Here is a 24,104-nt window from a genome sequence, read left to right as displayed (position 1 = left end):
TTATTTAATGATTAATTTTTTTAAAAAAATGCGCAATTTTTTATTTTCATTTTTATTTTTATTTTTTTATTCCTTATAAAATCTCATTAATACTATCAAGAAAACCACCCTCAGATGCCATTAAAGAAGAGAAAATCTAATATCATGGATACAAAAGAAAGAGAGGTAACACAGAAAAATGAGGAAAAATCTATGGAGAAAAAATTTAAGATATTGGAAACCCTGGAGTTAAACGACAGAGAATTTAAAATAGAAATTCTAAAAATACTCAGAGATATACAAGAAAACACAGAAAGGCAATTTAGGGAGCTCAGAAAACAACCTGATGAACACAGAGTATATCTCCAAGGAAACTGAAACTATAAAAACAAATCAAACAGAGATGAAAAACTCAATTCATGAGCTGAAAAATGAGGAAACAAGCTTAGCTAATAAAACAGGCCAGATAGAAGAGAGGATCAGTGAAATAGAAGACAAGCAACTTGAGGCTCAACAAAGAGAAGAAGAGATTCAAAAATTAAAAAAAATGAAATAGCCCTACAGGAATTATCTGACTCCATCAAAAAGAATAACATAAGAATAATAGGTATATCAGAGGGAGAAGAGAGAGAAAATGGAATGGAGAACATATTCAAACAAATAATAGATGAGAATTTCCCAAGCCTCTGGAAAGAACTAAAACCTCAAATTCTAGAAGCAAACAGAACTCCAAGTTTTCTTAACCCCAACAAACCTACTTCAAGGCACATCACAATAAAATTGGCACAAACCAACTGCAAAGAAAAAATTCTCAAGGCAGCCAGGGAAAAGAAGAATACAACATATAAAGGAAGGCCCATTAGATTATCATCAGATTTCTCAACAGAAACTCTACAAGCTAGAAGAGAGTGGACCCCAATATTTAAAGTCTTGAAAGAGAGGAACTTTCAGCCACGAATACTATACCCATCAAAGCTAACCTTCAAATATGAAGGAGAAATAAAAACATTCACAGATACAGAAAAGATGAGAGAATTTATCACCAGAAAACCCCCACTCCAGGAAATACTAAAGGGGGTTCTCCAATCAGATACAAAGAATAAAAAAAAAAAACAACAAAGCCACAAGTAAAAGCTCCAAGAAGAACATAACAAAACCAACTTTAAACTGTGACAACAATAAGAAAGGGGGGGAGAGGATGAAGATTAACAGTGGTAAAGGGCGATGGAGGGCAAAAGTACTCACAAAATAGTGCACTACAATGAACAGGGTAGGAACCCTTTTCATTACTTAATAGTAACCACCATTGAAAAAACCACCACAGAAGCACATGATTTAAAAAAGATAGCAACAGTGGAAAGATGTATGGAACACAACCAAATAAAAACAAAAGATAGAAAAACTAAAGAGAAGAATCAAACAAGGCACAAAACTAAAAGAAAGCAATCTATAAAATGGCAATGAGGAACACACAAGTGTCAATAATTACACTAAATGTAAACAGATTAAACTCACCAATAAAAAGGCACAGAGTAGCCGAATGGATCAAAAAAGAAAATCCAACTGTATGCTGCCTACAAGAAACTCATCTAAGTAACAAGGATAAAAACAAATTCAAAGTGAAAGGCTGGAAAACAATGCTCCAAGCAAATAACATCCACAAAAAAGCAGGCGTAGCAATACTCATATCTGATGATGCTGACTACAAGACAGCAAAAGTACTCAGAGACAAAAATGGCCATTTCATAATGGCTAAGGGGACACTGAATCAAGAAGACATAACAATTCTTAATATATATGCACCAAACCAAGGACCACCAAAATATATAAGACAGCTACTTACTGACCTTAAAACAAAAACTGACAAAAATACAATCATACTTGGAGACCTCAATACACCGCTGACAGCTTTAGATCGGTCATCCAAACAGAGAATCAACAAAGACATAGTGGCCTTAAACAAAACACTAGAGCACCTGGATATGATAGACATCTACAGGACATTTCATCCCAAAGTGACTGAGTATACATTTTTCTTCAGTGTACATGGATCATTCTCAAGAATTGACCATATGCTGGGACACAAAAACAACATCAGCAAATTCAGAAAAATTGAAGTTGTACCAAGCATAATTTCTGATCATAAAGCCTTGAAACTAGAATTCAACAGCAAAAAAGAGGGAAAAAATCCCACAAAAATGTGGAAACTAAACAACATACTTTTAAAGAATGAATGGGTCAAAGAAGAAATAAGTGCAGAGATCAAAAGATACATACAGACAAATGAAAATGATAATAGGACATATCAGAATCTATGGGATGCAGCAAAAGCAGTGATAAGAGGGAAGTTCATATCACTTCAGGCCTATATGAACAAACAAGAGAGAGCCCAAGTGAAACACTTAACTTTACACCTTAAGGAACTAGAAAATGAAGAACAAAGACAACCCAAAACCAGCTGAAGGAAGGAGATAATAAAAATCAGAGAAGAAATAAATGGAATAGAGAACAGAAAAACTATAGAAAAATTAATAGAACAAGGAGCTGGTTCTTTGAAAAAATCAACAAAATTGACAAACCCTTGGCAAGACTTACCAAGGAAAAAAGAGAAAGAACTCATATAAACAAAATCCAAAATGAAAGAGGAGAAATCACCACGGACATCGTAGATATACAAAGAATTATTGTAGAATACTATGAAAAACTTTATGCCACTAAATTCAACAACCTAGAAGAAATGGATAAATTCCTAGAACAATACAACCTTCCTAGACTGAGTCAAGAAGAAGCAGAAAGCCTAAACAGACCTATTAGTAGAGAAGAAATAGAAAAAACCATGAAAAACCTCCCCAAAAACAAAAGTCTGGCCCAGACAGCTATACCAGCAAATTTTATCAAACCTTCAAAGAAGACTTGGTTCCTATTCTACAGAAAGTCTTCCAAAAAATTGAAGAAGAAGCAATACTTCCAAACACATTTTATGAGGCAAACATAACCCTTATACCAAAACCAGGCAAGGATGGCACAAAGAAAGAAAACTACAGACCAATATCTCTAATGAATACAGATGCTAAAATACTAAACAAAATATTAGCAAATCGAATACAACAACATATTAAAAAAATAATACATCATGATCAAGTGGGATTCATCCCAGAATCTCAAGGATGGTTCAACATACGTAAAACGATTAACGTAATACACCATATCAACAAAACAAAGAACAAGAACCACATGATATTATCAATAGATGCAGAAAAGGCTTTCGATAAAATATGACACAATTTTATGTTTAAGACTCTCAACAAAATGGGTATAGAAGGAAAATATCTCAACATGATAAAGGCCATATATGATAAACCATCAGCTAACGTACTAAATGGTAAAAAACTGAAGGCTTTCCCCCTTAAATCAGGAACAAGACAGGGTTGTCCACTCTCTCCACTCTTATTTAATGTGGTACTAGATGTTCTTGCCACAGCAATCAGACAAGACAAAGAAATAAAAGGCATCCATATCGGAAAAGAAGAAGTAAAGGTATCACTTTTTGCAGATGATATAATCCTATACATCGAAAACCCCAAGGAATCCACAAAAAGACTTATAGAAAAAATAAGGCAATACAGTAAGGTCGCAGGATACAAAATTAACATACAGAAGTCAATAGCCTTTCTATATGCCAACAATGAAATATTTGAGAATGAACTCAAAAGAATAATCCCCTTCACGATAGCAACAAAAAAAATAAAATACCTAGGAATAAACATAACAGAAAATGTAAAGGATTTATACAATGAAAACTATAAACCATTGTTAAGGGAAATTGAAAAAGACATTATGAGATGGAAGAATATACCTTGTTCTTGGTTAGGTAGAATAAATATAATCAAGATGGCCATATTACCCAAAGCTATATACAAATTTAATGCAATTCCCATCAAAATTCCAATGACATTTTTTAAAGAAATGGAACAAAAAATCATCAGATTTATATGGAACTATAAAAAGCCCTGAATAGCCAAAGCAATCCTAAAGAAAAGGAATGAAGCTGGGGGCATTATAATACCTGACTTCAAACGCTATTATAGGGCCACGACAATCAAAACAGCATGGTATTGGCAGAAAAATAGACACTCAGACCAATGGAACAGAATAGAAAGCCCAGAAATAAAACCACATATATATAGTCAAATAATTTTTGATAAAGGGGCCAACAACACTCAATGGAGAAAAGAAAGCCTCTTCAACAAATGGTGCTGGGAAAACTGGAAAGCCACATGCAAAAGAATGAAGCTGGACTACAGTTTGTCCCCCTGTACTAAAATCAACTCAAAATGGATCAAAGATCTAAACATAAGACCTAAAACAATAAAGTACATAGAAGAAGACATAGGTACCAAACTCATGGACCTGGGCTTTAAAGAGCATTTTATGAATTTGACTCCACAGGCAAGAGAAGTGAAAACAAAAATTAATGAATGGGACTACATCAGACTAAGAAGTTTTTGTTCAGCAAGAGAAATTGATAACAAGATAAACAGACAGCCAACTAATTGGGAAATGATATTTTTAAACACCTGCTCAGATAAGGGCCTAATATCCAAAATATACAAAGAACTCATAAAACTCAACGAAAACAAACAAACAATCCAATAAAAAAATCGGAAGAGGATATGAACAGACACTTCTTCCAGGAAGAAATACAAATGGCCAACAGATATATGAAAAGATGCTCATCTTCTTTAGTTATTAGAGAAATGCAAATCAAAACTGCTATGAGATACCACCTCACACCTGTTAGACTAGCTATTATTAACAAGACAGGTAATAGCAAATGTTGGAGAGATTGTGGCTAAAAAGGAACCCTCATACACTGTTGGTGGGAATGTAAAGTAGTACAACCATTATGGAAGAAAGTATGGTGGTTCCTCAAAAAACTGAAAATAGAACTACCTTATGACCCAGCAATCCCTCTACTAGGTATATACCCCCAAAACTCAGAAACATTGATTTGTAAAGACACATGCAGCCCCATGTTCATTGCAGCATTGTTCACAGTGTCCAGGACATGGAAACAACCAAAAAGCCCATCAATAGATGACTGGATAAAGAAGATGTGGCACATATACACTATGAAATACTACTCAGCCATAAGAAATGATGACATCGGATCATTTATAGCAAAATGGTGGGATCTTGACAACATTATACGGAGTGAAATAAGTAAATCAGAAAAAAACAGGAACTGCATTTTTCCATACGTAGGTGGGACATAAAAGTGAGACCAAGAGACATTGATAAGAGTGTGGTGGTTATGGGGGGAGGGGGGAGAGGGAGAGGGAAGGGGGAGGGGGAGGGGCACAAAGAGAACTAGATAGAGGGTGACAGGACAATCTGACTTTGGGTGATGGGTATGCAACATAATTGAACTTTAAGATAACCTGGACATATTATCTTTGAATTTATGTATCTTGATTTACTGATGTCACCCCATTAAAAATAAACACAATAAAAAATTAAAAAAAAAAAAGAAAGATCATCCGATCAAAAAATCAATAAGAAAATATTGACCTTAAATGACATACTAGTCCAAGGAGACATAATGAATATTTACAGAACATTTCATTCCAGAGCATCAGATTATACATTTTTTCCCAATTTGCATGAAAATTTTTCAACTATAAATTATATGTTTGGCCACAAAACTAACCTCAACAAATTCAAAATGATTGAAATTATACCAAGCATATTCTCTGATCATGAGGCTTTAAAATTCAAATTCAATACAAAAAGGAAGTAAACTGACAAAATGTGGAAATTAAACAATATACTTCTAAAAAATGACTGGATCAAAGAAGAAATAAAAGCAGAGATCAAAAAATATATAGAGACAAAAATGACATGACATCAAAATTTCTGGGAAGCAGCAAAAGCAGTAGTAAGAGGGAAGTTTATATCATTGTTCTTTTTCCAATTCTTTAAGATGTGATGTTAGGTTATTGATCTCTCTTGTTCCTTGATATAAGCCTATAATGATATAAAATTTCCTCTTATTTCTGCTTTCACTGCATCCCAGAATTATTGATATATCTTATTGTCATCCTCATTTGTATATAATGTTTCATCTCTGCTTTTATTTCTTTTTTGACCCAGTCATTTTTTAGAAGTATGTTGCTTAATTTTCACATTTTTGTGGGTTTCATTACTTTTTTTCTGCAGTTGAATTTTAATTTCAAATCCATATTGTCAGAGAATATGCTTGGTATAATTTTAATATTTCTGAATTTGTTTATGTTAGTTTTGTGGCCTAACATATGGTCTATCCTTGAGACTATTCCATGCCCTCTGAGAAAGAATGTATAATCTGATGTTATGGGAAGGAATGTCCTGTAAATGTCTATTATGTCCTTTTGTTAAAGCCAATATTACTTTATTGATTTCGTTTAAATGATTGATCTAAAGCCATTAATGGTGTGTTGATATCTCTAAGTACGATTATGTTTTTGTCTGTTTCTATTTTTAGGTCATTTAGTAGATGTCTTATATATTTTGATGCTCTCTGATTCTGTGCATATATTAAGAAGTGTTATGTCTTCTTGATACAATGCCCCCTTCACCATTATGAAGTGTCCATCTTTGTCTCTTGTTACCTTTGTTGTCTTGAAGTCAGAATTTTCAGATATTAGTATGGTTACAATTGCTTTTCTTTGGGTATCACTTTGGCTCTACTTTGTCCTTGTAGTTTATTTAGGTATGTTTCTTTGAGGCAGCATATGGTTGGGTTTTGCTCTTAGATCTAGTCTTCTATTCTGTGCCTTTTCATTGGTGAGTTAAGTCCATTTACATAATAGGATAATTATTGATGCTTTGGAATTCCTATAGTCATTTTATGTTTTGTGTTCTGGTAGCTCTGTGTGTTGTTTGGTTCTTCTCTTGTGTTTCTGTCAGTTGTTTTTGTTTATTGATATTCCATACTTCTTTCCCCTGTTTCTTATTTGTTTAAGATGTGTTTCAATATTTGTTTCTTTGTGGATTGTTACCATTAGGTTATGAGGTAAAAATTTTCATATGTATAAGAATCCTTTGTCTTATGAATGCTTTTGCCCTCTATCCTCCTTTGTTACTGCAGTTCTTTCTCCTCTCCCCTTTTATGTTATTGTCACAGATTATCCATGTTTTTATTGTAACCTTGCTGGAACTTTCACTGATAGTTTTGATTTGTTTTTTCCTTGTATCTCATAAAATAACCCCCTTGAGTATTTCCTGCAATAGGGATTTTCTGGCGATAAATTCCCTTAGCTCTGTATGTCTATAAAAGTTTTTTATTTCTCCTTCATATTTGAAAGATAATTTTGATAAATATAGTGTTCTTGGCTGGTAATTCTTCTCTTTCAGTATTTTGAATGTTTGGTTCCACTCTCTTCTGGCTTACAGAATTTCTGCTGAGAAGTCAGATGATAACCTATGAGGCTTCCTTTATGTGTTATGTTTTTTTCCCTAGCTGCTTTGAGGGTTCTTTCTTTGTCATTAATTTTAGGAAATTTTATTACAATGTGCCTTGGAGAAGGTCTCTTTGGTTTGCGGTAACTTGGTATTCTGTTTGCTTCTTGGAGTAGAGGATATAACTCTTTTCATATGCTTGGGAAGTTCTCATCAATTATTTGTTTGAATAGACTTTCCATTTTCTTCTCCCTCTTTTTTTCTTCTGATATATCTATTATTTTTTTATTAATTTTAATTTATTGTATTAACACAGATTCAAGTGTCCCAGTCAATACAACACCCTCAACCCCCAACAACATGCCCCACATTACACCCCTCCCCCTAACTCCCTACCATCTTTTCTTCTGTAATTTGTTGCCCTGTTATCTATATCTATGTATTATGTATTTATAATTTTACTAATCCCTTCACCTTCTCTGATTTCATTCCCTCATCTCCCTTCTCTCTGACAGCTGTCACTGCTCCCTGTGACCCTGCCTCTGCCTCTATTTTGTTCCTCAGTCACTTTATTAATTAGATTCCACATATAAGTTAGATCATATGATATTTTTCTTTCTCTACCTTGATTATTTCACTTGGCATAATAATCTCCAAATCCATTTATGCCATAGGGAAAGGTAAGATTTTCTTCTTTTTCATGGCTGATGGCTGCATAACATTTCATTTTATATATGTACCAGAGTTTTTTAATCCACTCATCCACTGATGGACACTTGGGCTGTTTCCAGATCTTGGCTATTGTAAACAATGTTTCAATAAACATGGGGGTACATATCATCTTTTGAATCAGTGATTTAATATTCTTAGGATAAATTTCTAAAAGTGAGATAGCTGATGATACACCCATTATTCTTATGTTGCTCTTTCTGATTGAGTCAGACAAGTCTTGTAGAGCCCTATAATTTTTTTAAATTTATGAGCCTGTCTTTCTCTCTGTAGCATCTCTAGTTGCATGTCCTTGATGTCATTTATTCTCTTTTATCTGGCCTGTTCTATTAGATAAACTTACTTTCTCATTTTAATTCATGAATTGAGTTCTTTATTTCTGTGTTTCAAAGTTCCAATCTCTTTGGTGATGTACTCATTTTGTTTATTAATTTGTTTTTTGAACTCATTAAATTGCCTATCAGTGTTTTCTCACATCTCAATAGGTATTTTCAGAACTTCAATTTTGAATTTTCCATTGTTTAACTCCTAGTTCTCCATATGATTGAGATTGCTTCTGGAGATTTTTCATTTTCTTTTTGAATCATGTTTCTTTCTTGTGTAGCATGGTGTTTGTTTTAATCTGCCTTGTTGGCATTTGAGAGTTGTATTGCTAAGAACTCTAACAAAAAACACCTAACAAAAATGAAAAATAAAAATGGAAAAGTAAAATGAAAGATACAAATTTTTTAAATAAAAAGAAGTTAAAAAACACTACAGATAATAAAGAGCAAAAAGAAAAAAAAACAGCCACAAAAAATAAGAATTAAAATTATAAAAATTAAAATGAAATTCAGACCCTGGCTGGTTGGCTCAGTGGTAAAGCATCAACCCAGTATGTGAAAATCCTGGGTTTGATTCCTGGCCAGGACACACAAGAGAAGCACCCATCTGCTTCTCCACCCTTCCCCCTCTCCTTTCTCTCTATTTCTCTCTTCCCCTTCTGCAGCCAAGGCTCCACTGGAGCACAGCTGGCCTAGGCACTGAGGATGGCTCCATGGCCTCCACCTCAGTTGCTAGAATGGTTCCAGTTGCAGTGGAGCAATGCCCCAGATGTGTAGAGCATCATCCCCTAGTGGGTTTTCCAGGTGGATCCTGGTTGGGTACATGCAGGAGTCTGTCTCTCTGCCTCTCCCCTTCTCACTTCTGAAAAATACAGAAAATAAAATAAAATAAAATGAAATTCAAAAGAATAATACAAAGGATTTCAGTTTCAAGAGTTTTTTTGGTGTTTTTCCAGTAGGTGGCACTGAATTTCAAGTTTTAACTCTGAAGTTCTTGAGTTGATCTTTGCTGGGATATTGCTGTTGTAATGATGTAGGTGGTGCTGCAGTTGAGTTGGTGGGTTGGGTGTGTTGTGAGGACTTTAAGGCTTTAGTAATGGCCATCCAGGCTCCTGGACATTCCTCTCAACATCTTAACAGAAAAAGGGACCATAAACAGAGCATCTCAGTTTTTAAGGGGAGAGGGTGGTTCTGGAGAGTTAGCTATGGGGTTTGTTTCTTACTCTTTCTGTATCCCGTGAGGTGAGGGAGGCTGGTTCTGGGAGGCTGAGGGGCCACACTTGTCTCTGAGCTGAGTGTGAGCTGTGGGCAACTGTGGGAACACTGGCTATGATCCCTAATTCTGCTGCTGGTTTGAGTTAGTATATCCCCCTCAATCTCACTTCTCCTCCAGGTAGAAAGAAACCCAGTCATTCCAGTCTTCTCCCCTCTTTGTAGCCCCAGCTGACAAAAACCCAGACAGTATTGTTTTGGTCTTCCCTCTGCTCTGGAGCCCCATCATATGAAAACCCAGATAGTCTGGACTTGTCTCCTCTCTGTAACCTACCACAAGTATATCTTCTCTTCCACCACCCCCACAACTCCTTCCACCTTTAGTCATTTAGTGTGCAGATCTTTCAGGCCAGCCTGTGAGCCCAGCTGGAGTGGCTTTTCTGCATTATAGCTGTTCAATTTGTTGAAATTTCATGGGGAGATTTCATAGAGAGTGGTCAGGTGTATCTCTTGCTGCCATTAGTCTGATGTCATCCTGAGAGTTTATTATTGATGTGTACAAGCATATAGAAAATATGCCTCCCATCTATGTTTTTATATAACTTCTTAATGTCTTACCCAAATTACCAAGTTTTTAATCACTATGAATTATGTAACAGGAAATTATGTAAGAAATAAATTGGTAGTAGGTACAAACTACCTAAAAATTTTAAAACTAAGGGCTTAAAATAATAACCTCTTGGAATAACCTATAATACAGGAGTCTTAATAGTAGATTTAACTTGGGTAAAAGATGCTAAGGTGAAAACAACTTTTATGACACATTTTTATAAAGAAGTCAGTCCTGTCCATTAAGCCACCCATTGACAATTATTGTCAGCTGGGACCTGCCTGGCTTATTGGAGAGTCAACCAAAGTCATTGGCATAAATTCAAAACCAACAGCAATCCCCACTATGAGATGCAGTGAAAAAGGAAACTTTATTCAATGCAACAGCTAAATTGTGTCACAGCATAGGTATGTAACAGCTCAATTGTGATACAGCTCAGCTGTGAATACAACATGGCTGTGGAACAGATTGATTGTGATATACAGCATGGCTGTGTAAACAGCACTGCTGTTAGGAGGCCCTGAGTGAATGATCCCTGGAGTCAGGCACCTATCCAGCAGGCTAAGCTCTGCTCTACCCTATACTGATTCAGTCTGCTCTGCTTTCTACCAGTCTGCTTTGTCCTGCACTGGTCTGCTCCATTGTGCTCCAGCAAGATATCTTTGGTGTTTTAGCTCCAGCCAGGCAAACTCTGTCTTCAGTCTTCAGTGAAAAGGGAAAGTACACTTTCGAAGTAAGAGAGAAGCTGACTTATTATTGATTCATTTGATTTATTGAATTTTTGAGAGTAGGGACAGAGTAAAAGGGGCAGGTGGAAGAGAGGGAAGCATCAATACATCATAGTTGCTTCTTTTTTTTTTTTTTGTATTTTTCTGAAGCTGGAAACGGGGAGAGACAGTCAGACGGACTCCCGCATGCGCCCGACCGGGATCCACCCGGCACGCCCACCAGGGGCGATGCTCTGCCCACCAGGGGGTGATGCTCTGCCCCTCCGGGGTGTCGCTCTGCAGCGACCAGAGCCACTTTAGCGCCTGGGGCAGAGGCCAAGGAGCCATCCCCAGCGCCCGGGCCATCTTTGCTCCAATGGAGCCTTGGCTGCGGGAGGGGAAGAGAGAGACAGAGAGGAAGGAGGGGGTGGGGGTGGAGAAGCAAATGGGCGCTTCTCCTATGTGCCCTGGCCGGGAATCGAACCCGGGTCCCCTGCACGCCAGGCCGACGCTCTACCACTGAGCCAACCGGCCAGGGCAGTTGCTTCTTATATATATCTTGACTGGTAAACTTTTGGGTTTCAAACTGGTGACCTAAGCATTCTAGGTCAATCTTTTATCCACTGCACCACCACAGGTCAGGTTTTATTATTATATTTATTGAAGCTGACTTATTTAAACAAATCCTTGCCCCTGCAAATGATGACTCTGAATCCTCACTGTTTGATTGTGCCAAAAGGCATTCTCCTGATTGGTCAGAACCAAGCTGCTCTGATTGGTGGGTAAAGAAGTTGATAGAGCTATAGCTATGCAGCTCTGACTGAAGGGAGAGAGTCTCAGTCTCATTGGTTGAAATAGAATTCCAGAAACTCCTTTACAAAGGCTGCTTCAGATGGCAGAAACATAGAGCAGGAAGGCAGTTTACTGCAGGAGGTAGGTGGCTTAGTGCAGGTTTAGGCTGAGCTGCAGTTTTCTTGATTAAAAGGTCCCTGTTTAAAATTACTGCTAGCCTCTCTTTTTTAGATTTGAACCCAGTCAGCCACTGGGTGCCTTTCTTAGTATATGTGTGCTTTCTCAGGGTCCACCAGAGAAATGACGTTGCAGTTGCTGAGGGTGTTAGGTTTGGCCCTGGCTATTTCTTGCTGAGTTATACCTTAATTCTTAGTCCAATTTTATTTTTGTCTTTTAGGTGAAACTAAGATCTGCTTCAAATACTATCATGGAGTGAGTGGAGCCCTGCGAGCTACTACCCCAAGTGTCACAGTAAAAAATTCAGCAGCTCCTGTAAGTCTTTTCCTTCTGCTTTGGTCAGACCTAACTCTGTGCTTCTTTATTTTCCATTTGTTGTTATTTTTGTATATGTGTATGTGCATACAAATAGGAAGAAATGTTGATAGATTATGGATAGGTAGGCAGACAAGCATCTTAAAATAATAAAGAAGAATGAGATCTGAAAACAACCTTATTAAAAAGCATACCACTTTTTATTAGGGAAATGTTAGGCTTCAATAGATAGCCAGATGTTTCTAACAAACTCATGCTTAATAACAGTGAATAATAAATCCTTTGGAACACATTTTTTTAATTTTTTGGTTTTAAATATTTACATTTATATGTTTTAATTTATTTTTAGCTTATAATTAAGTGACTGATTTTAGTCATAGCATTTTAAAATGTAAGACCTTGCCCCGGTCAGATAGGTCAGTTGGTTAAAGCATCATCCTGATATGCAAAAGTCACTGTTTTAATCCCTAGTCAGAGCACATACAGGAGCAGATCAATGTTTCTGTCTGTCTCTCTCTCCTTTTCTTTCTCTCTAAAATCAATAAACAAATTTAAAAAAATAAAATGGGAGGCCCAGAGAAGACTAAAATCTTGATTTTTTTTTATATAAATGAGGAAACTGCTCAAATAGCTTGACTAATGTACTTATGGCCACACAGCTAGCTAGTTGCAGATCATGGTTTTAAATAATCTTTTGATTCTTATTCTGTGATTTTGCTCATAGTCTATACTTTTTTATCTTAGTTCTCAACATATCTGTTAGGCTAACTCAGTGGTTATCAAAGTGTGTGCCAGGATGCACTGGTGTGCCCTAGAAGATTTCCAGGTATGCCCTGCAGGCATCCCCAAATTACGGCCCGCAGGCCGCATGTGGCCCCCTGAGGCCATTTATCCGGCCCCCGCCACACTTCCAGAAGGGGCACCTCTTTCATTGGTGGTCAGTGAGAGGAGCACTGTATGTGGTGGCCCTCCAACCATCTGAGGGACAGTGAACTGGCCCCTTGTGTAAAAAGTTTGGGGACCCCTGCATGGTATTCCAGAGAAATATGTGCCTGTTGGGGACCAAAAAATCAACAGAGTTTTGGGAGTTTAGATTTTTGGGGGACAGAGGTGTGGGGAATTGGCTGTAAGCTGACAGTCTGCCCAATTCTCCACCTCACTTGCCTGATTAGGTTGCAAAAGGCTGTTAAGCTGTGGTGCTGGATTGTTTACACTACCCCCGCCATGTTCCCCAGAAAGACTGGAGGCAAGTTTCTTCTATCCTTTGGTGTAAAGTTAAAATGATATGTATGCTGAGGGTTTTGGATTGACAATTAAACATAAGGAATTGTCTCTTGAAGCTGTTTGGATTTCTATAAAAGAATATGTGGCAATATAAAAAAAAGCTTTGAACATTTTACTATAATTTTCAACACCTTATTTATGTGAATTAGGATATTCTACCCTCAACACAATTAAGAGTAAAAAGAGAGGAATTCTTCAATGTATTGACAAAGAAATGAGAGTTTGCCTTTCAAATATATGCCCAAACATTGAAGAAATTGCTAGGACATCAGGCTCATATTTCTCATAAACACAAAAATGAAAAAACTTAAACACTTGTGCCAGGATCTGCCAAATTTACTAAATCTTATTAAGAATATATCTATATATATTAAAAAGATAACTTTTTTGTCATTTTTTATTTTTTAACCCCTTTTTTATCAATTCTAAAAAGCATAACTCAAAAAATGTAACATAAAAATGTTTTTTAATGTCAGAATAAATTTTTAATTCTGTTGTATTTATTTTGTTTAATTACCATAAAAGCACGCTCGACTTTATATTTTTTCTTTAATATTTGACTTATTATAGCATATTTCTCAGAAATTTGTATATAGTGTGCCTACAATTATTTGTATGATTTTAAATGTGCCCCAACTTCAAAAAGTTTGAAAACCATTGGGCTAACTGAAAACTACTTTCAAATGGCATTTCTATGCCTTTTGCATAAATTAAAAATTCCTGAATGGGGGAGACCAAACAAAAACCAGTAAGAACTTTATCATGCTAGTGTATATTAAACAAATGTTTCTTCCTATTGGAGAGGGAGAAAGTACTTGAAATAAAATATTAGTGATTCAGAAAGTACTTTGGCTATATGAGGCTATGGGTGCTTTCCCTCAGTGTGGATTGCTTGCCCACCACTGCAATGGACCATTTTCCTGTTCACTTGCCTGCTACCAGGAGAAAAAGTTTTCCCCTGCCTGTTTGCTCCCTTGCCATTGGGGAAATTCAATAAACAGGAATAGCCTAAAATTTTCTGGCTTTGTAGTTCCTCTACCATCTGCCTAAATCCAGTGTGTACCTGCCTGGCCTCAGCCATCAGCATTATATCTGGCACTGTGAGCAGGATTTGGAACAGATCAGTATGGAGCAGCTAATATCCTTGAAGGTTGATATAGAGGAGTGGCAGTTGTTCTCCAGCATATGGTTTCCTGAGGTTATTCTGTTGTGGGCAGTGGGCCAAGTGTTTTTTATAGGCCTGCAAGAAGAAACTGAAAGCTTTGTGTGAGAAGTTGCATGAGGTCAAAAGCTCCAGGATGAGCTGAAGACTGAATGACAATGTCATGAGCTATAATGGTCACTGGAGAAAAAGTTGCAAACTCAAGACTTCCAGTTCAGGCTAGAGGCTGAGAACCAACTATGGCTTGAGCTGGTACAATGGTGGAGAAAGAATTGGGGGTTCAGAAGTTGCAGTTTACCCTAGAAGCTAAATGCTGATAGCAGCAGTTGTAAGAGAAACAACTATGAGTTCAAGAGCTCCAGCTTCAGCTTCAGGCCAAGACCTGGCAGCTGCAAGAGCTGAAACAGTCACCGAAGGAGTTGCATTTGTGCTGGTGGAGTGGCTCTGAGTTGGTGGTAGCAGGCATTAGCGGCAGCCTAGTCAACTGAGCCTTGCATCTTCATACTACTAAAACATAAGTTCCCTTACGGAGGTGAAAAGTCTTGATCTTTGTTTCTTTTTTTATCTTTTTGATGAGTTTCATCATGGTATGCAATGATGGCATGAATTTACACTTAATAACTTTTCAAAAAGTAGATTTGAAGAGAAAGTGAGAATGAGAGTAAGAGAGATGTACGTGAATTAACCTTAACACCTTTATTTCAACCCCAATAGTTTTCTCAATACTCCACCAAATCTTCTACACATCACCGACAGTTCTGGCTTTGAGTCTATGAAATCATTTACTAAGTAGGCTTTGTTGTGGTAACATATATTTTGCAAAACAAACATTAAAACTGTAGGGTCACATTTGAGAGTGAGATACTAGGATCCTAGAGTCCAATGATTTGAATAACAACCAGGCATCAGGTAAACCTTAGAGCAAATAGAATGTGCAGACCTGAGAAGATGAGTAATTCAATAATGAGCCTTCACCATCTCAGGGCAGAACAATCTTGGCTGAATCTTTACATTATTTTCAGAGTCAATAAATGGTAGAACATTTGTCTGTGAGTGCAGCAGATTTTCTAACCTCAAACATGTCTGGAATTCATCTTAAACAAGATGTCAGAATGCAAAACTTTTTATAACCAGGCAAACATCTTTACTTCCTGGAAAATGTTTGTCCAGGTACAGTTGCCTCCACTTTTATACCATTAGCCTGATGCTAAAATGACTTTGTAAACATTGATAACAAAAATCCACGAATTTGTAGAACTTTTTAGAACTTCAACCCTCTGAGTTTAGTAGCTTCTGAAAAATGTACATTATACATTTGTGCCAGACCTATTTGAATTCAACAAAAATGAGAACATTTTTAAAAATTTTATTTAGAAAATTAACTTTAACATGGTGACATTGATCAATAAGTGGACATAGCTTTCAGGGAAACATTTCTATAGCAACTGAACTGTTATTATATTGTATACCCATCAACCAAAGTCAAATCATTTTCTCTTACCATGTATTTGTTTCTCTTTACACCCTTTCCCCAACCTCCTCCTTTTCTCTCACATCCTACCCCCTCTCCTCATGTGCGCTTTCCCCTGATAACCACTTCATTTTTACCTATGTTCGTCTCAGTTTAATATCCCACCTATGCCTGAAATCATATACTTCTTAGCTTTTTCTGATTTACTTACTTTACTTAGTAGAATATTCCCAAGGTCTATCCATGTTGCCCTAAATTGCACTATGTCATCACTTTTTTATGGCTGAGTAGTAGTCCACTGTATATATGTACCACTTCTTCTTTATCCAATCCTCTATTGAGGGACACTTTGGGTGTTTCCATGTCTTGGACGCTGTGAATAATGCTGTGATGAACATGGGGTGCATGTATCTTCATGTACCAATGTTTTCAAGTTCTTTGTGGTATATTCCCAGTACAGGGATTTCTGGGTCACATGGTAATTTTATTCTTAATTTTTTGAGGAACCACCATACTTTTTTGCATAATGGTTTTACTAATTTGCATTTCCTCCAGCAATGAATGAGGGTTCCTTTTTTTCCACAGCCTCTCCAACACTTGTTATTACCTGTCTTGTTGATAATAGCCAATGTAATAAGTGTGAGTTGTTATCTTATTGGAGCCTTGATTTACGTAAGCTTGGTACCTATGTTTTCTTCTATGTAATTATAGTTTCAGGTCTTATATTTAGGACTTTGATCCATTTTGATTTGATTTTTGTGCAGGGGGACAAACTGCAGTCAAATTTTATTCTTTTGTATGTGGTTTTCTAATTTTCCAAGTGCCATTTATTGAAGAGGCATTCTTTTCTCCATATTGTGTTTTTTAGCTCCTTTGTCAAAGACGATTTGTCTATATATGTAGTTTTATTTCTGGCCTCTCAGTTCTGTCCAATTGGTCTATTTGTCTGTTTTCCTACCAATACCATGCTTTTAAAATGTTTATTAATTTTAATTTATTAACATGAACTTTAGTGTCCCACTTAATAATATGTCCTCACCACCACACCTATGTCCCCCATTACACTTTCTTTGTCTCCTTTCCCCTTACCTCTGAGATTTGCTGCCTTGTTATTGTATGTCTGTGATATATATATATATAGCATCTGAACTGATGATTATATATATAAAATTGAAATTATATTTATATATAATTTCACTAATCACTTTACCTTTTCTGATCCTATCAGCACATCCCCCTTCCTTCTGTCAGTTGTCCTTTGCTCCCTGTCACCCTGCCTTTTCCTCTATTCCATTCCTCAGTTCACTTTGTTCATTAGATTCCACATATAAGTGAGATCATATGATATTTGTCTTTCTCTACCTGGCTTATTTCATTTAGCATAATAATCTCCAGCTCTATCCATGCTGTCACAAAAGGTAAGATTTCTTTCTTTTTAACAGCCATGTAGTATTATTCTATTGTGTATATGTACTACAGCTTTTTAATCCACTCGTCCACTGACAAACACTTGGGCTGTTTCCAGATCTTGGCTAATGTAAAAAATGCTGCTATACACATAGGGCTGCATGTCTTCTTTTGAATCAGTGATTTGGTATTCTTAGGATGTATTCCTAAAAGTGGGATAGCTGGATCAAAGGGCAATTTCATTTTTAATTTTTTGAGGAAACCCCATACAGTTCTTCAAAGTGGCTGCGCAAGTCTGCATTCCCACCAGAATTGCAAGTGGGTTCACTTTTTTCCACACCCTCACCAGCACTTAATGTGTGTAGTTTTGTTAATGAGTGCAATTCTGACAGGTGTGAGGTAGTATCTCATTATGGTTCCAATTTATATTTCTCTGATGATTAGTAACATTGAACATTTTTTCATATGCCTATTGGCTATCTCTAAGTCCTCTTGGGAGAACTGGCTATTCATTTCTTTGCTCAGTTTTTAATTGAATTGTTTACCTTCCTGGTGTTGAGTTTTAGAAGTCTTTATAAATTTTGGTTATTAACCCCTTATCAGACGTATTGGCAAATATGTTCTCCCATTGTGTGGGCTGTTTTTTTATTTTGTTAATGGTGTCTTTTACTGTGTAAAACCTTTTTAGTTTGATATGGTTCAGTTTGTTTATTTTCTTTATTTCATTTGCCTGTGGAAATATATCTGCAAAAATATTGCTATGAGAAATATTAGAAACATAGGTTTACTGCCTATGTTTTCTTCTAAGATATTTATGTTTTTGCAACTTATATTTAAGTCTTTTATCCACTTTGAGTTTACTTATGTGAATGGTGTAAGTTGGTGGTCTAGTTTCATACTTGTGCATGTACCTGTCCAATTTTCCCAGCACCGTTATTAAAGAGACTGTCTTTACTCCACTGTATGCTCTTACCTCCTTTGTCAAATATCAACAGAATATTAAGCTGTGGGTTTATTTCTGGGTTCTCTATTCTCTCCCATTGATCTGTATGCCTGTTCTTATGCCAGTACCAAGCTGTTTTGATTACTATGGCCTTGTCATATAATTTGATATCAGGAAGTGTGATACCTTCCAATTTATTCTTCATTTTTAAGGTTGCTGAGGTTATTCATGTTTTTTATTTTTATTTTTTGGTTACATTAATTTTTTGGAATATTTCTTCTAGATCTTTGAGGTATGCCATTGATATTTTTTTTTCTTGTCCATGTTCCTGAGTCTCATTTTTATGTCTCACCTATGTATGAAATCATATAGTTCTTATTTTTTCTGATTTACTTATTTCACTCAATATAATGTTATCAAGGTCCATCCATGTTGTAAATGATCTAATATCATCATTTCTTATGCCATTGGTATTTTGATAGGAATTGCATTGAATTTATAGATTACTTTCTGTAGTATAGACATTTCAATGATGTTTATTCTTTCTATCCATGAACATAGTATATGCTTCCACTTGTTTGTATCTTCCTTGATTTATTTTTTGAATGTCTTATCATTTTCTTGAGTAAAAGTCTTTTACTTCCTTGGTTAAATTTACTCCCAGGTATTTTATTTTATTTTCCTGTTGTTGCAATAGTGAAGGGGATTGTTTTCTTAATTTTTCTTTCAGACAGTTTATTGTTGGTGTATAAAAACGCCACTGATTATTTTTTTGTGACAGTGATAGGAGAGTCAGAGAGAGTAACAAACAGGGACAGACAGACAGAAAGGGAGAGATATGAGAAGCATCAGTTCTTTGCTGTACAATTAGTTGCTCTTTGATTGCTTTCTCATATGTGCCTTGACCAAAGGGGTATAGCAGACCGAGTGACCAGCGACCTTGGGCTCATGCTGGTGAGCCTTGCTCAAACCAGATGAGCTTGTGCTCAAGCTGGCAACTTCAGGATTTTGAAACTCGGTCCTCCGTGTCCCAGTCTATCACTCTAACCACTGTGCCACTGCCTGGTAAGGTGCCACTGCTTTTTGAATATTAATTTTATATTCGGCCACTTTGCCAATTTTATTTATTGGGTCTAGTAGCATTTTTGATTGAGACTTTAGAGTTTTCTATGTACAATATCATATCATCACCAAATAATGATAGTTTTACTTCTTTTTTTCAATTTGGATGCCTTTATTTTTTCTTCTGTATGACTGCTGTGGTTAAGACTTCCAGAAATACATTGAATAACAGTGATGAAAGGGAGCACCCCTGCCTTGTTCCTGATCTGAAAAGGATTGCTTTTAATTTATGCCCATTGAGTATGATGTTGGCTGTTGGTTTGTCATAGATGGCCTTTATTATGTTGAGGAATGTTTCCTTTATTCCCATTTTGCTAAGAGTTTTGATCATAAATGGATGCTGGATTTTATAAATGCTTTTTCTGCATCTATTGATATAATTTTGTGATTTCTATCCTTCATTTTGTTTATTTGATGAATCATATTGATTGATTTGTGAATATTGTTAATGTTTTGCCTCCCTGGAATAAATCTCATTTGATCATAATGTATGATCTTTCTAATGTATTGCTGGATCTGGTTTGCTAAAATTTTTTTTTTCCTGAAGCTGGAAACGGGGAGGCAGTCAGACAAAGTCCCGCATGTGCCTGACCAGGATCCACCTGGCACGCCCACCAGGGGGTGATGCTCTGCCCATCCGGGGCATTGCTCTGTCATGACCAGAGCCATTCTAGTGCCTGAGGCAGAGGCCATGGAGCCACCCCCAGCGCCCAGGCCATCTTTTGCTCCAATGGAGCCTCAGCTGTGGGAGGGGATGAGAGAAACAGAGAGGAAGGAGAGGGGGAGGGGTGGAGAAGCAGATGGGCACCTTTCCTGTGTGCCCTGGCTGGGAATCAAACCCGGGACTTCCGCACGCCAGGCCGACGCTCTACCACCGAGCCAACTGGCCAGGGCCTGGTTTGCTAATATTATGTTGAGAATTTTAGCATCTATGTTTATCAGGAATATTGGCCTGTAGTTTTCTTTCTTTCTTGTGTTTTTACCTGCTATTGGAATGAGGATAATGCTTTCCTTATAAAAGGAGCTTGGAAGTCTTCCCTCCTCCTGAACTTTTTTGAAATAGCTTGAGAAGGATTAGTGTTAGATCTTCTTTGAATATTTGGTAAAATTCACCTGTGAAGCCATTTGGTCCAGAACTGCTGGGAATTTTTTGATAACTGTTTCAATTTCATTTGCTATAATCGGTCTGTTTAGGTTTTCTGATTTTTCCAGATTGAGTTTTGGAAAATAGTATGTTTCTAGAAATTTATTTATTTCACCTAGGTTGTTCAATTTTTTGGCATATAGATCTTCATAGTATTTTCTTTCAGGCTTTTGTATCTCTGTGGTGTAAGTTGTTACTTCTCCACTTTCATTTCTAATTTTACTTACCTGAGTTCTCTCTTTTTTCTTTTCTTTTTTTTTTTTGTATTTTTCTGAAGCTGGAAACGGGAGAGACAGTCAGACAGACTCCCGCATTCGCCCGACCGGGATCCACCCAGCACGCCCACCAGGGGTGATGCTCTGCCCACCAGGGGGTGATGCTCTGCCCCTCTGGGGCATCGCTCTGCCATGACCAGAGCCACTCTAGCACCTGGGGCAGAGGCCAAGGAGCCATCCCCAGCACCCGGGCCATCTTTGCTCCAATGGAGCCTTGGCTGCAGGAGGGGAAGAGAGAGACAGAGAGGAAGGAGGGGGGGTGGAGAAGCAAGTGGGTGCTTCTCCTATGTGCCCTGGCTGGGAATCGAACCCGGGTCCCCCGCACGCCAGGCTGACACTATACCGCTGAGCCAACCAGCCAGGGCCCTCTCTTTTTTCTTGATGAGTCTGGTTAAAGCTTTGTCAATCTTGTTTACCTTTTCAGATAATCAGCTCTTGGTTTCATTCATATTTTGTTTTGTTTTGTTTTGTTTTGGGGTTTTTTTTTAGCATTTATGTCATTTATTTCCACTCTGATCTGCATTATTTTCTTCCTTCTACTTCCTCTGAGCTTTGTCATTCTTTTTCTAGTTCTTTTACATGCAGGGTTAAGTTGTGTATTTTAGCTTTTTCTTGCTTTTTAAGATAGCCTGTCATGTTATGAAGTTCCCTCTCAGGACTGCTTTTGCTGTATACCATAAATTTTGAGTCATTGTATGTTTATTTTTATTTGTTTATGAAAATTTTTTATGATATTTTTTCTTGATCTAATTATTAATCTATTCATTATTTAATAGCATGCTCTTTAGCCTCCAAGTGTTTGAATGTTTTTCAGTTTTTCTATTGTGGTTAATTTTTAGTTTCATGTCATTTTGATCAGAGATGATGCTTGATATGGTTTCAATCTTCTTAAATTTATTGAGACTTGTTCTATGTCCTAACATGTGGTCTATCCTAGAAATTGTACCAGGAGCACTTGAAAAGAATGCATATTCCTCTACTTTGAGGTGAAAGTTTCTGAAGATATCACTTAAATCCAGTTGATGTGGTGTGTCATTTAAGGCTGCAGTTTCTTTGTTAACTTTCTCTCTGGAGGACCTGTCCACTGATGTTAGTGGGGTATTAAAATCCCCTACTATTATATTATAAGATTGCTGTCAATCTCACCCTTTATGTTCATCAAAACCTGCTTTGCGTATTTAGGTGTTCCTGTGTTAGGCGCATAAATATTTACAATGGTTATATCCTCCACTTGGATTTTGTTTTTATCATTATATAGTGACCCTTTTATCTCTTACTGTAGTTTTTGTTTTAAAGGCTCTTTTGTCAGTTATAAGTTTTGCTACTCCAGCTTTTTTTTCTTTTCCATTTGCATGAAATTCTTTTTCCCTATTCTTTCACTTTCAGTCTTTGTGTGTCTTTTGTTCTGATGTTGGTCTCTTGTAGACAGCATATATACAGGTCCTGTATTTTTGTCCATGCAGCTACAGTATGTCTTTTGATTGCAACATTTAATTTATTTACATTTAAGGTTATTATTAATGTATACTTATTTGTTACCATTTTATTCTTTAAATCTACAATCTTCTTTCTCTTGATTTTTTTTTTATTTTGCCCTTTTTTAGCAGTCCTCAACATTTTTTGCAGTACTGGTTTGGTTGTAATGAATTTTTTTAATCTTTTTTTCTGAGAATCTTTTTATTTCTCCTTCTATTTTAAATGATAACCTTACTGGATAAAGTAGTCTTGCTTGTTGGTTTTTGTTTTGAATATTTGCCAATGCCCTCTGTCCTCAAATGTTTTCGTTGAGAAGTCAGATGTCACCCTTATGAGAGCTTCTCTGTAGATAATTAACTACTTCTCGCAGCTTTTAGGATTCTTTCTTTGTCTCTTCATTTTGACACTTTAATTATGATGTGTCTTGCTGTAGGTCTCCTTGAGTTCCTCTTTAATGTGACTCTCTGTACTTCTTGAAGTTGACTTTTTCCTTCATCAATTTAGGAAAATTTTCAGCTATGATTTTTTAAACAGGTTCTCTATCCCTTGTTTGTTCTTTTCTCCTTCAGGAACCCCTATGATGTGGAATTTGTTTTCTTCATGTTGTCACAGGGTCTCTTAGACCTTCCTCAGTCTATTTGTGCCTCTTTTTGCTTTGCTCCTCTGCTTCAGTGCTTATATTTATCTTGATTTTTACATCATTGATTCAATTCTCTGCTTTATTTAGCCTGCTGTCACTTTTTCTAGTGCAGACTTTATTTCTGATATTGTATTTGTCATTTCTGACTTTTTCTTTTTTATGATTACAATGTTCTTTTTGATGCTTGCTGTTTCTTTATTTAGGAATTTATTATGACCATCCAATGTTCTACAAGTTTTTTAGCATTCTAAAAATCATTATTTTAAACTCTACTTCTGATAGTTTGATTACTTAAATTTTATTTAGTTCTTTTTTGGGGGATTTCTCTTGTTGATGCATTTGGGTCACATTTCTCTGTCTACCCATTTTTTCTGTTAGGTAGCGCTGTCTGACTGAAATTTTTGTGGTGTCTTTATGAGGAAGATTTGCTTGGTTGTACTGACCTCCAGGCCATGTTATTTTTTTGCTCTTGAAATGCATCTTGAGGGTACTATTTTTCCTCTTCTTGTATGTGAGTATTAAATACAGTTGGCTCTTTCATGGGTATTGTTATTGCTTCAGGTTGGATGGCTCTAAGGGTCAGCCTTAATCATATGTATTACATCCTGTTCAATGTCTTTCCTGTTGGTCATATTTCTTTTTTAGTGTCTGGTCCCTGCTACAATCCTCCTTTGAGTGTACTACTTGTGTAGCTAGCTGAGTCTAGGGTTGGTGCTGTTTGCCAAGCACTACCAGTTGTGTTGGTTTTAGATCTTCTTGGGTTCACATCAGACATTGTTTGTAACTTACTGTGGGCTATGTGTCTGCAGCTACTGCTCTTTTTGCTTTTTGTGCCTGCGCTTTCAGTTCCTGGGTAGTGCAGGATGGGCCAACCTGTATTTAAAGATCAGCTTCAT

General features: G+C 36.6%; 1 protein-coding gene across 2 annotated transcripts in view; it reads left to right on the top strand.

Moving 5' to 3' along the window:
* HECW1 (HECT, C2 and WW domain containing E3 ubiquitin protein ligase 1) overlaps positions 1-24,104 on the top strand; it is a 592,171-nt gene that overhangs the window by 228,977 nt on the left and 339,090 nt on the right. For both annotated transcript variants that reach the window (XM_066272070.1, XM_066272071.1), the window contains one exon: positions 12,190-12,284. In XM_066272070.1, coding sequence (XP_066128167.1) covers positions 12,190-12,284 — 95 coding nt within the window. The remainder of the gene's footprint in view (positions 1-12,189; positions 12,285-24,104) is intronic.

Source organism: Saccopteryx bilineata, chromosome 4 (assembly GCF_036850765.1).
Source record: "Saccopteryx bilineata isolate mSacBil1 chromosome 4, mSacBil1_pri_phased_curated, whole genome shotgun sequence".
In the NCBI taxonomy this organism is placed as follows: domain Eukaryota; kingdom Metazoa; phylum Chordata; class Mammalia; order Chiroptera; family Emballonuridae; genus Saccopteryx; species Saccopteryx bilineata.
The sequence above is the reverse complement of the archived record's forward strand: the minus strand, read 5'-3'. Positions and strand labels throughout refer to the sequence as shown.